A 14159-nucleotide genomic window follows, 5' to 3' on the forward strand; every position below is an offset into this window, starting at 1 on the left:
GGAATCTAAAGGACAGAATTACTGACTTTTCTTCTGTGGCAATGATCATGATAGAATAGGGACCAAATCAATTGGTGGTATCTTAAAATGCATTTAATTTACAGACTCAAAATATGAAAATACGACTTTAATTATTCCTTTCTGTTAACTAAATGTTCCCTCACAAATAAAAGACAAATAAAATATAAATAAACTTAGCAGATAAAAAATAATCATTATAATTATCACAATTTCTGCAGAAAATACATAAAAACCTCCCTGTACATTTGCCTACTTCCACCTGCTATGACTTGATAACAGTGACAAAATGAAACAGGGAGGAAAAACGAATCAAAGGGTGTGAATGGATTTGATCTTTAACCAGTTAAACACCTCGCTTGCTCCATTATCATAGCTTGTGATCAATTATTCATGGTGGGAGACGCTCAGGGGTCAAGCGTTACCTTTGTAAACATTGGCTTCCCGTGCTGGGTGACCATGGTGCACTGATCACAGTCCAGGGTGATGCAGGAGTTGTGGAAGGACTCCTTGGAGTGTTTTAGGATGTAGTGGAGCTCGCTGACCCCTCCCTCGAACACCGTGCTGAAATAACGGGGGATCAACGTCCGGCCGATCGCTGCGGGGAGACAAAAGAGAGGGCAGAGCTGCTGAATATAATGAACATTAATGTGGGACAGATATGATGTCATATACTAGATGTTAAAACCAAAATAAAAAAATTCAAGGTAATAAAAAAAAAAATAGTACACAATCCAAAAAGGAAAAAAAAGATGATAGTTTATTTGATACGGGAGCTTAATAGCAAATGAACTGCTTGATAAGGACATCTGCTGTAGATTCATTAATCAGGATAAACATTTTATTGGCTGTCTAAATCTCCTCGGAGGACGCAGAAACTGATCAGATGTTCAAATGAATAAAATTGATTAAACATTTGAGAGCAAATATGTTCTGCTTTTCCTATCTGACCCCTTTTCTTTCGTACAAAATCATTCCAGGAACACGGAAGAGATTGTTAAGCCTGCTGTCTATTGATTTGACTCTAATCTCAGTACTCATTACAGCTGGCTGCTTGTGATACTGCCAATGTAGGAGTCGCAGTTTGTTTTACCCAGCTGAACATCTTGTATTAAAGAATATCTACTAAATCCTAAAAACATATATAACAATTAATCATACACAATAATACAGAGTATGCATGCATTCACATTCTCCCCATGCCGAGCCGTTAAAAGCTGCAACAATAATCCCACAAAAATCCTTTACAATATTTCTGCCAAGCGCAATAGTAATTAAGAAATATCTGAATTAAGTTGATGCTAAATGTGCTAATTAGCAGCAGCTCCCCTGCTGATTGTGATCAATTCATCAATTCACATTCTCAATATAACAGGCACCTTTTAGATTTACAGAAACTATTGGATTTTCCTGAACTCATTGATTCTCTGACTACTTAAGCCTGGGCAGCCTTCAGGAAACCTGTTCACTCTCCAAGAAATACTCAAATCCTTTATTCCTGAATGGAGTCTGACATTCCCCTGAAACAAGGGTTAAATACATCTCTCTGTGCAGCCAGGTATATTAACTCTCTCCAACACGTGAAACCTAAAGATTTCCACAACATCATGAACTTGGTCCTCTCAGTCTTCTCCAAAGATATGACACCTCCTATAACACACTCACTTTTGAATATTCCTCATATGAGCGAGACAGCACAGGACGGAGGAGAGTACTTCCACAAATTTTTCAGAATAATGTGATTCCATGACTAAGTTTAGTGTTAAACTGAATTATTAAGATGGACAACTTCTGCTGTGCAAACTTTGTGCAGAAGCCTAAAGAGACAATGAGCAGGCTGCATGATGAAAACTGGAGGAGGAGTCAGGGAGGGAGAAGTGTTCAGTGTTTTATAGCCCTCAGGCTTCGTCTGGTTTCTATCTGCTCTGTGTTAACTGGCTTCAAGGAGAAGAATGGATGATACAGAGGGAGAGAGGCTTACATTTCACATTACATTATGGATGCAGAGTGATGGCATGCAAGATACATATTCCTGAATACTCGGACGATTTTATACGATGAAATATTGTCCTGAAATGCCTTTCCTCCGCAGCTTTTAGATCAATGTTTATAGCCTGCTGTTTAATTAACTGATAATTTAGCTAAAACAAATTTTACATCACTCAGGAGCTTCCTTTTTAATGTTTTTGTAACCAACACAAAAACTGTTTTTAACGGAAACACCATCTCACCTAAAGTTCTGCCTCACAGCTCAGGGGTTCTTTTGTCTCTGAGCGTCTCTATCTCTTCAATATCGATGAAAATCCTGCCTTACCTCCCCCCTAAGAGCATAAAATCCTGACACACATCCTCTATCCCCCAGACAAAATTCCAGTTCTTTATATATAAGAACTCTTCTATCATTAGAGCTGTATGACTGTCAATAAACTTTGTGATAATTAAATGTTTCAGCTCTAAAGAAAGTCTGATTCTTGCCAATACTTCATTACATGTCTTGTTAAGATGGATGTTTTGTTGTGTAGGCGAGCTTTATCTAAAAAATAAAGCAAGCTGAAAGTATGAAGTGAGATGTTCATGTAGGATTTTCTCAGAATGTAAAGCGAGAAAGTCTTCGATGCAAATGTTAATATGTAGATCAGGAATTCTGCACAGCACCGACAGAGCAGCTGCATCAAACAGCCTTCACTTGGGACACAAATTGCAGCCTCTTCTGGAAAACTCAGAGCTCACTATTACACGTTCTGTTACATTTGCAGAACGACCCAAACCATCTACAACACCACATCTTAGCAGCACATTCTTCTTTAAAGATCCTGTTTTTTTTCTAGCTATAGGGTTTCTGCTGAACACAGATAGTCATTCCCAGCACCGCCCTGCTTCACACTCCTGCACACAAACATGCCTGAGAGCTGCACTGCGACCACAGGCTTCATCCAAACATCACCGGGCAGTTCCACTTGAGCAGCTTGACTTGCTCAAGGGCAAAGCCAGTGGTTACTGGAGGATAAAGTGCTACTCATTCACTCAGATGCACAGGGGATCTGAACCAGCAACTGTTTGGTGCTGAATTTACTTTGCACTCTTGTCTGTAAACTTTTAATGTTCCTTTTTCTAAATATTCAGATCCCATCTTAGTTTACTTTTAAATATGTTTTATCTTTTTACAATTACGCCTGGTGTACATATTGTGTTTTATATTGCTTTCTTACATCTGATAGTCTATTTTTTATCTTATTCTACTGAAGTTCACTGACAGTAGGAGTACTACTGTTAAATAGCTTTTTACTTGTTCTTATTCTACTTCTGTGTTAATTGTTCTGCACCTAAACACCAAGTCAAATCCCTTGTATGTGTAAACCGACTTGGCATTAAACTTGACTGTGATTCTTTTTAATTGTTCTCAAGTATCAGGCCATCTTGTGGCCAATCCCCGATGGGATTTCAGGACACCTTAGCAAGATAATGATAACGTACATCAATAACACATCTCCATAAAGACAAGAATGAGCTATTCTGGTAAGGCTGCAGTCAAATCAGATTTAAACATACAGGGAATTTGCCTTAGTTTGTTAATGCATAATAAAAATAGCTAGGGAATAAAAATAGAAAGTATAAATTAGTCCTGCAAAAGTCAAGAAACTTAATATAAAAAGAAATGTCAATTTAAAAAAAAAAAAAAATAAGTAGGTGACTGAGTTGGGGAAAATAGGACATGCTGCTACAAGTAACAGTGAGACAATAAAGTACAGCAGGTTCAGAGATCCAGGACTTTGATCCGTGAGTCTGTTGATTCTGTTTGATTTGGCACGCATAGTTGTTCATGATACTATGGGACAGCATTATACAACTTGGGAAAAGTTTCATAGCAGCACTTTAAAGAAAGAAATGCTTATGTTTTTTTATGCAGGGCTAATGTCTTAACACTGCCTAAAACAGTGATTCTCACCCAGGGCTGCTTGTACCAATGATAGCCTGTCAGCAGATACCAGGAGGTACATGTAAAGAGTGTAGGGCAGCTTGACTCATTAAGACAAAGACTACGACTTGGTTAGACAAAAGATAAAACCTTTATGTTCAGTGGATGAGTATGATTTGTTGAGGCGGATTTCTATTTTGTCAATAACCAATAAACTACCAGCAACAAAAAAGTAACTGCAAAGAGTCCGACCAACCTAAATCACTTCTAACACCTTTACACCGTGGACGGCTATTGACTGTAATGACTAGTTAGCACATTGTTTCCACAGATGGCCAGGTATATTACCAGCTGCCAAAGTATATATGGTGACAATTAGTCGTTTTTTTATTCTTAATTTATCATCAGTCAAAGAGAAAGACACCATCTGTGATTGATTAACTGGTGGACTATCTCCCCTCATTCTGCTGACAATCACTCGCTCTGCAGTGAGCGAGAGAGAGGGAGAGAGAGAGAGAGAGAGTCCCTCCTGTTAATGCACTGACTGTGGTGCAATATCTCCTGTTTAATGTAGGCCTACTTATGCCTTTGTTTATAAAAGCTTGTAAGTGCAGTTGGTGGTGCCGGTATTATTTGATACCACATTGGTTTAATTATATCAAAATATACGTCATCAACAACAAGCCTGCTGTTGTGAAAATGGAATCACTGGTAAAAAAGCCAAAGATGGGAGTTGTGTTTTTAGGCAACTCTATGAAACATACAGCTGATGAAGAAAGTAAGAGCACACACATAAGCACTTTTTACACTGCAGTTCCACCTCAGCGCCGCAACGAAGCTCCACCGTCATGCAGCCTTCGCCATTTTACATTGGACCAAGCAAAGGTGCGGAAGCAAAACGTGCGCGAGGTTTAAACAAACATCGCGAGCTTCAGATACTTCGCCCCACCATTCTGTTTCTGTGCTTTTTACACAGAAGACTGAACGTAACAGAGGCGTAATAATCCCGCCTTGAAATGGTAGTGTAAAAGCGGTTGTTGACTTGCAGGTAGAAAAACAAAAGATGCAGGGTGAAGCAAGCAGGTGTGTTTGCTGTTAGAGACCAGAGGTGTAGGTGTATGTGTAAAATAGTAAATAAATAAAAAAGTAAATAAAGTGGAGAATGAAACAGTATTAAATGTGGAAATAAGAAATAACCTACTAGATAGAGGGTAATGTATTGTTTGAAATGTAATCAATAGACAAATACACTGTCAGTCTTTAGGAAAACTGTACCTTGTGAAGAAAAAAGTTCAGACTGTCACCTAAAGCTGGATACATGACTGAACATCCAGATTGGTCGTACTACAAATGCAAACTTGACCCAACAAACTGGAAGAAAAAAAAACAGATGAAGCCTAAACACTGGCTATTCAAGAGAAAAAAAACAATATATAAGGAACATACTCATGGTTCTTTAAAACATCATGATTATATTCCTGTTGTCCGGGTTTTCTTTTTAAAATTGCTGGTTTGAGCTGGAAACAAGCCTGTAATCCCACTAAGTGTCAGTGACCCGGTCTAAACACTGAGCTACGCCAGACTGTTAAATAACAGCAAAAACAAAACAACCATAAATCCTGACTTTGGGATTATGAAGGCGAGCATGTTGGGATTTCCTTTAGCCTCTCATTCCTCGCCAAGTGGAACAAGTCTCTCTGTTCCTCTACATTTTGCTGCCCGTCAAATCTCCATCATTAGAACAGTGCTGGGGAAAAAAATCGGGACAGCCACATTATCCAGCAGCACATGGCCTCTGATTTCAAGCAGAAATAATCCATCTTAGAGTCAACACTCTGTTGGCTAGAATTATGCTCTTTCTCCCCTTCCCCCAGGGTGGGTGGTCAGGAGGAGGTGTGTGTGTGTGTGTGTGTGTGTGTGTGTGTGTGTGTGTGTGTGTGTGTGGAGGAGGAAGAGGGGGAGAGATGAAGCCTGGGAATAAAACTTCATTTAGAAGTGAAATGTCCCCAAAGACAGTGTCTCGAGAGGCTCTTGAGGTCAGACCTGGATGGTAGAGTCTCAAATCGAGAGAGAGAGAGAAATGAGGATGATGTTGGCGGATGGGTGAGGGAGTGGGGGATGTGGACGGGGGAGGCAAGGGGGGGTGTACCCGTGACTGGCATGTTTTTCAAATTCGATAAAGTCAGGCATGACTAAATAACACATAAAATGTTTGGCATCGTGAGCAGTGGCTGAGGGGAGAGGAGGGAGGGAGGGCGAGCTGCAGGGTCTGCTCGGCCTGGATGACTGTGTAAATGATGCTCTCTCTCTCTCTCCCTCTCTCTCTCACTGCCTCTTGCACCGCACTCACTCTCTTTCCCCTCTCTCTCTCTCTCCCTCTCTGTATCTCGCTCCCTCCCTCGCTCAGTCTCCACCACGGTTGAAAAACAAAGTACGTCTAGGAGTGGAGCTGACTGCTAATGCGGAGGAGCTCTGAGGAGACGAGGGGGAGGAAGGGAGGGAGGATGGGGGGGGTAGAGGGATTGGGACAGAAAAAATGAGCGAGGGATGAAAGAGAGCGAGAAACAGAGAGAGAGAGGGAGAGAAGAAACTAGGAGGGAAGATGAAAAAATAAGGGCTTGTCAATGAGGGAGAGAAGACTCACAGAGGGGTAATAGGAGAGAGAGAGACAGCAAGGGTGGGTGAGACAGCATGAGAGAGCGAGAGTGAGAGAGAAGACAGGGGGAAGGAGGGGAGGAGGGGGAAGTGCTCAGGTGATACGCAGATCTGCTTCTTGCCCACCTCACCAAGCCATGCAGGAGTTTTTGGTTGTGTCTTCTCAACCAAAACTGTCCTAATAAAACCCAGCGTGCGTGGCGCAGGGTGACAGAGTGATAGATAAGCATGTAATGGTAGTCATGCTAGCAAGTTTTGGACCATTTCAAGCGCAGTTGTCTCGTGCTTCTCTTCAAATATTTTCAAGGCTGCCTTATTCAGTATTTACATTGTAGGAAAACACTTACGCTGGGCTGCTTTAAGTCAGCAGGCCTCATTGTCCTGCTCAAGGGCACTTTTAGAGGACATTTGACTGTAACAAGGATTAAACCACTGATATCTGAGGTTCAAGTTATAATTCACTGTATTTGACAGAGTTTAAACTGGGATGAAAGCAGAAACATCTTTGAAAATGAAATGGCAGGACATTTTTAGCTCATCAGTTTTATATATTTTTGTGTTTTGGATTATTGATTGGACAAAAACTAGTGATTTGAAGACCTCACACTGGGCCTCCTCAGTCTATTGATGTTAATAACTGTCTCAGTATTAAATCAACTAATCACTAATCAATTTAAGACGGTTAGTTAATGCTTGATGCATCTAGCAAAATAAAAAAGTACTCAGCTATATAACCGTTTGCAGAAGAACGCATAAAAAAAAGATAAAAATGAAGTCAACATTGAACATAAAAACAATAATAAGTCAGTAGGTGCTTACGAACAATTTCAGTGCAAAAAAGCAAGCAGAGAAATGAAATAAATAAAAATTAAAGTTGTACTGAGTGTGGACAAAATAGGCTTCCCACAGTGACATGAAAGACACAATCATTCACCACGCTGCCAAAAAAGAGCCTCATCAGCCCCATGTTGTAGCCCCATGTTGAAAGCACTATCATTTATCTTTTAATAGGCAGACAGATTACACACTCACCAACGGCGCACAAGCCAAACAAACTTCACACAAATAACTGCAGAGCGACAGAAAGCTTGCATGGAGTCCAGACCAGATGAAATGTATTTGTTATTTTTCCTTCCTCTCTCTGTCTCTCTCTTTTCTTCTTCTTCTTCTTCTTCATGTTTTGTTTTTCTGCACCGTGCTGATTGGCCCGTCTTCAGACGCGGGGCACTCCAGAGATACAGATTAGTTGGCACTTGTTTGGGCGAACACGACAAGCAGCATATGCCTCTCAAGTAACGTGTACCCAAACATGCAATTTACAAATAATTAACGTGGTGTTAATTAGTCACATTAATTCATGCCACTTTGTTGGGATTGTTTCCCCCCGTCGGTCCCCAGGACTCCTGCCAGCAACGTCAGCCAGTGAGACGGCGAGAGTGCGTTTTTCTGCTCCGAAGCGAGAGCAGGGCGTCAGAAGAAAGAAAGGTACCGGGTTGGTGTATGAAAAGTCACACACACACACACACACACGCACACAAAGGACAGAAGATATACTGGTAACTTCACACACTCAAAAAGACATGCAACCATATGCAGAGCAGTATGTGGTTAATATTCACATACATGAATATTCATCCAATCCACATGTGCACACCCACATATCAAACCAACAATCACAGTATGTGCAGAGGTAGAAAGTGCAAAATGTTTTTCTACATTGTTGTTTTTCTCAACATATTAAAACTCCAAAACCAGCAACGTTTAAGTCTCTAAATACTATCAGACTTCCCTACCTTGCCTGTGGCATTCAGCCCCAAGCCCTTTCATTCCTGACAAACAGTAAAGCTTAAACATCAGGTCACAAATATTTTCTAAAACGGCTGGGATCTGTAGTTTTTTTTAGGGAATATGAGTGAATCAGGAGTAAATAGTACACGAGTTAGGGACTATTTTCAGCTGTGGATTGATACATCCCACATTCAGTGCACTAAAATGTATAGGCCCATACATTAGCTAGCCAATATGAGTCTGAAGGACCTGATCTCTTTAAATCTTTTTAAATGTAGATTGAAGGCACTGGAGGAAGATGCAACAGGTTGTAGATGCTTTGATTAATGGCGTAATCATTTTTGTAATTGTTATGTGTTGTATGTCTGAAACTCTGAGGTTGTTTCTGGGTAAATAAATAAAAAGAAAAACGTGTCCAAACAACAACATGAGTCAAACTTCTCAATCATTAATTGTCTTCAAAGACGTATAGATTCTGTTAAACAAGAACAAAAGTAGATATAAACAGGAGGGGAAATAAGCACAGGCCACCTGCTAATTGCTGGTAAAAGATGAAAGTGGATAGTACATTTTAGTTGGAAAATAATGATTTACTTTTGAGTGGCTGCTGGTTTGAAGATGTTTTTGTCAGTCGCAGGAAGATGGTTCACATTCTAAAAGGTACATTTCCAACCCTGGGGATAAAATATTGTGAAAAGGACAAAGAATTTTAAATTTAAAAGGAATTTGGAATTATTCTATAATAGTTAATAGAATAAACATTTTTTGTGCGGATGAAAATACTTGAAAAACATGGCCTTGAGTGCAGTTTGTGTTGGAACAGGGTTGTGTGTTCATTATATTCATGGGCTGATGTGCACATGCATGTGAATGGTTTTATAAGCACTGCATGTACATGCATGACAAGACTCTATATGTTGTATTGCATATGTATTTGTATATTATTTTGTGATTCTGAGTGCTTGTTTGTTTGTTCATACGGACTGCATGTCTACGCTCCAGTGTTTGTAAGTGCTTCATATCAGCTGACATCCATGGTGCACAGGAGAGCAGTACAGCTATATGTTGTGCGCTGGTTGAATATGTGTTGTCCATTTTGACATTCATACGCACTCATGTGCTCGCACGTACTCCATATACGTACAGTAATGATGCATCTAGGGAGTACAGATGCTGCTAGGTAAACAATATGCACACCCACATGCAAGAACAAAAATAAATATGTAAACATGCAGAGCTGCACCAGAAAACATAAGTGAACTATCCAGCATCAGCTCCTCCGTCCCTCCTGAGGAAACAGACCCTTCACTTTTAGTATTCATATAGATTCGAGCCAAGAATTTAACAGATAAGATTAGGGATTGCATTAATTTATTTTATGCTAAATTAATGTAGTGCATCTTATAGTAAATGCTATTCATATCTATATTACTGAATAATTATATAACTATGAAAAGACATTAATTATTTTTACACCAAAAACAAGAACAATAATAAGAACAAGCTGAGCCAATCACAAGTTACTATCCCATTTCTCATAAAGTTGAGAGTAGATGGCTGAAAGCAGTTGAAATAGTAACTATAAAAAGAGAGCATAGCAGACTGACACTAAACCCCCTCCATGTGGCGCACACAGAAGATGAGCTCTGCTCTAAAACAAAGCTATTACCTTGAAGTTATTACTTAAAGTTCATCATCAAAAAACGGCAAAATATAGACAAACTACGGTGTTGAAGGGCAATGATTTTGTGAGCCACAGATTAAAGCTACTTCTCCTCTTTTGAAAAGTTGCATCATTTGTGTCTAATTTTGTGATATCAATCAGTTGCAAGAAAAGATGTGGTCCTTTCTTTTTTTTACCTGGGTAACATTATTTTAATTAATTGGGAGACGAAGTCAAACCCTGACTACTCAGAGTTGTCAGTACTGTCCATCCAACCTGTGCAGGTAGTTGATGATAAATCTGCATACTGGTGAAGTACGGACAAATTAAAAAGCAGAAGGGGGAAAAAAGATAGAAAAGTCTGAGATACTCAGTGGGCGATTATGCAGCAAGCAGTTCTCCGCAGTGCAGAAGAGAAAAGGATGGAAATGAGAAGGGGGAGAGCAAGGAGAAATTGTGAATGATCCGTAATGTCTGCATTTTACAAATATTCATCTGACAATCGGCGGCATATTTCAGTGGTCAAGAGGAAGCTCAATAAAGAACAAGGCACTTTGAGGTTAGGAGTTGAAGTCCCTTGAAGGTTTGACGTAAAGTGGGGGACACTAATATTTACACAGAGAGAGGTTCAGTTCCCTGTGGGGCTGTCCTGAAAAGCCTGGCAGGAATGCTACGTTTTAGTGTTACCAAATCTCTTTCACATCCATTTCTTCCAGGATTGGGTAAAGTGAATAAAATGACACTATGTTTATTCTTTATCGCATAACCTTTGATTTTAGCTCTATAAATTAAATCAGCTTGAAGTGTTTTGGGCATTTGGCTTTGCAAGGAGCTCCGTTTTTAAAAGATAAATGGAAAGTATCTGCCCTCTGAAGTTAAGCATACTTATTTCTCGTCATCAGGCAAATGGCCAACATGACAAAGGAGAGGTTAAATGGAGGCATGGTCAGGTGATCAGCTATAAAAATATTCAGTTAGGAAATGACCCTCTGAAGACTTTATAAATATATTAAGTTTTTAAAACGTAATACAGACACTCTACTTGAATAAATCTCCCCAGAAATAATGATAAAGGATGACCATCAAAATTCATGACAGTATTTAACTTTGGAAAAAACAAAGTTAACAATAAAACCAAGTGCAATTTCTAAATCACATAAGCTCATATTTTTAAAGGTAAAAAGGTTAAACAGCATTGTAATGAACTGCAGAGCTGTATTATATATATATATATATATATATATATAGGTTTTTTTTTAAGTGAAAATAAAAACTATGAGACAAAGACTATCTTGGCCACTTATAAAGAATTATTAATCTTCTTCACATATTGTGCAGCCCTACAAATATGCTTGATATCAAAGCCAGAAAGTTTCCCATTGAAGTCATTCGACCCCCTTTTTGTGGTTACGTTACACCATGCTTTAATGCTAGTATGATGTATTGTGTGTATACATGAAGTCATGTCACATCACGTCAAGCTAAATAATGAGCAAATACAAACAGACATCTATATCACAGGCAGACGCTAATGTGTAGAGTGGACTGTATCATGTAAAGCATATGTTTTCCCTGTGGACTATCTTAACTCGTAACACTTGTGCTCTACATTTTTACATTTTAAGACATTCAGCCCCTCCCCAAGTGATTCCAGTCCCAAGTGGTTAAAATGACAGAGCAGGGATTTAGTGTCTCTCTCTCTCTCTCTCTCTCTCTCTCTCTCTCTCTCTCTCTCGAGGATAATCTCTGACTTTCCAGTTACTGAATAGTCTCTATAACCTCCTTCGCCTCATAACCCATACATAAGGTTAGGCTAAAGCAAACAGATTATGGGAGCTGAAAAACAGAGTAGATCAACAGACTCAGATAGGTACTATTGATTTTCTTTTCAGCCTGTGACGTGTGTACAAACTAGTGCTTGCTTGGACCTACAGCATGTGTTGTGATCAATAAGCTAAGCTAAAAATACTATTAAAATCAATTATAACCCCTCGGTATAAGCTAGTGTTGATGATCGGTGAGAGGAGAGATGCATGGATGAAAACCAAGCTGACATATTGATCTGTGAGCTTAATCGATGGTTGAGAAGAGCTTACACTACTTGGCAAACAAATGTCTGTCTATATCGACTCATATCTCTATCTATAAACCCATCATGAGCTACCAATACTGAACGGGGGGGGTATTAGATCATTGGTAAACTGATTAAGTTCATCAATCCTCTGACAAACAGGATTGTCGCAAAGGGCTTCAAAATGGACACAAGCACAGATGTAAAAAATGCAAGAAGTAACAACATGATCGTAGTTCTGAAAGGATCGTTTCAGATTTCATAAACTGTACGTTAAAAGTTGGATTTGTTCGGTGCATATTGGCAATTTTTTTACTCTACTTTAACCCTCAAACTCCACAGGATCCGTCTCCAGCGCGTTCCGTGTGCGGCGCGACCTCCAGAGTCGATTGCGCCCATTCAAGTCAATGCTCGTGATTGCACAGCACGCGCCGCGCTCCGTCTCAGGCGCAAACACTTTTAATTAAGTAGCGTACTCAGCCATGGTAGAAGCACAAAAATCACGGAATGATCTCCAAATGAGCAGATAATCAACCTCGGAGGTGCAAACTTAACTGTTGTTTGCGTGTTTTTCAGTTTAACATTGATGTTATCGCGTGATTTCGCAATTCTCATTCTCATCTCACGCAGTTCTGCCATGATCTCGCGAATCCAGATGCTTGGGCCAGCGCTCCGCTGCGCTGAGGATCAGACATGCTTCCTGTGGGCGAGGGCTCGCGCCGTCTGACGGACCAAAACCGCGGCACAGACTGAACACGCTGACACGGATCCTGTGGGATCCAGGCGTAAGAATACCATACATTTTGTGCAAAAATGCTACCCAAAGATAAGCTGAGACTAAATGTTAAGCTGTCTGAATTAAAAGAGGGATTGGTGCATTAAAAAATTCCAGCTTTGGAGCTTAGCTTTGTAGCTGCCGAAAACACCTGCTGTACATGTAAATAGATATTGAGGCTGATGATTAATCGTTTGATCTATAAAAGGTCACAAAAAGGTGTACCAAATGGTCTTACTCTGAACTCTAAGTCAAAACTCACATTGGGACGGGACTAATGTTTAAAACAGCTTTTAGCAAATAGAGTGAGTATTTTCCCAAATTATAGTTATTTTAGTTCCCTCTTTTGGTTTCCCTGCTAAGCCTTGACCGAGGGATACATCCACGTAGTTGCATTCAGGTACATAAACTCATGAAGATACCAGCTTTATTTAGCTAACTCTGAATGCTGAAGCATAATCATAGCTATGACTAAACTTCAGAGTTTGTGCATTGTGCCCGTCATCTTTTAAGATGTAGTTGCACGAGGAAAAGATGTCTTCATAGACAGTATAAAGAACAGGAATGATTACAGCAACCACCAAGTCTTTGAATGTGAGTATTAGATCGAGTCTGAAATCTTAACCTTGCCTTTCAGATATCGCAGCGAAACCATTGTGAGTTTGTATTTTGTCGACGAGGCAACATACAATATGCAGAACATCTAGTGTCCCAAAAAGGAGAAAAGGGGTTAAAAACACCCAGCATATATTGTAGAGGCACACTTTCACATAGACATACTGAGCCCACGCACCAAACTGTACACACGCATGCATGCACACACTCGCTCAAACACACACCAGAATGTGGGAATCACTGCCCAGAACATGAAATATTCATCAGTCATAAAACTTTAATTCAATCTCTCTCTCTCTCGTTCTCTCTCTCTCTCTCGCTCTGTATTTCCTGTCATTTTGGGGGCTGCTGTATTCTATTTTGTGAGGTAAACACTTCCCCCACTGCCCCTGAAACGAAAAACAATAATAGATTTCATTAAAACCCCTTTTGCACAATTGTCCAAATGCACGAGCCAAAGCACATCATTAAGACGCTGCTACATTTCAGATGGAAGAAACCGCTGTTCATACGGTTTAAAATTACATTTCAAAGAAGGAAAAGCTGCTGGGTGGCAAAGAGAGGAGCAGCCCGCCTTTAATACTGTGATACTGTGTTTTAGAGGTCCCCTGTTATCAAAGTTATTGTCACTCAAACACAGACAAGAAAAGTATACTCC

At 39.8% G+C, this 14159-nt stretch overlaps 1 protein-coding gene across 4 annotated transcripts in view; it reads right to left on the reverse strand.

Moving 5' to 3' along the window:
- Positions 1–14159, reverse strand: part of ldb2a (LIM domain binding 2a) — a 100252-nt gene that overhangs the window by 36775 nt on the left and 49318 nt on the right. For all 4 annotated transcript variants that reach the window (XM_069670442.1, XM_069670441.1, XM_069670440.1 and 1 more), the window contains exon 3: positions 444–616. In XM_069670442.1, coding sequence (XP_069526543.1) covers positions 444–616 — 173 coding nt within the window. The remainder of the gene's footprint in view (positions 1–443; positions 617–14159) is intronic.

This window comes from Semicossyphus pulcher, unplaced genomic scaffold (genome assembly GCF_022749685.1).
Source record: "Semicossyphus pulcher isolate SPU_LCO1_2020_fin unplaced genomic scaffold, fSemPul1.0.p SCAF_2, whole genome shotgun sequence".
Taxonomy (NCBI): Eukaryota; Metazoa; Chordata; class Actinopteri; order Labriformes; family Labridae; genus Semicossyphus; species Semicossyphus pulcher.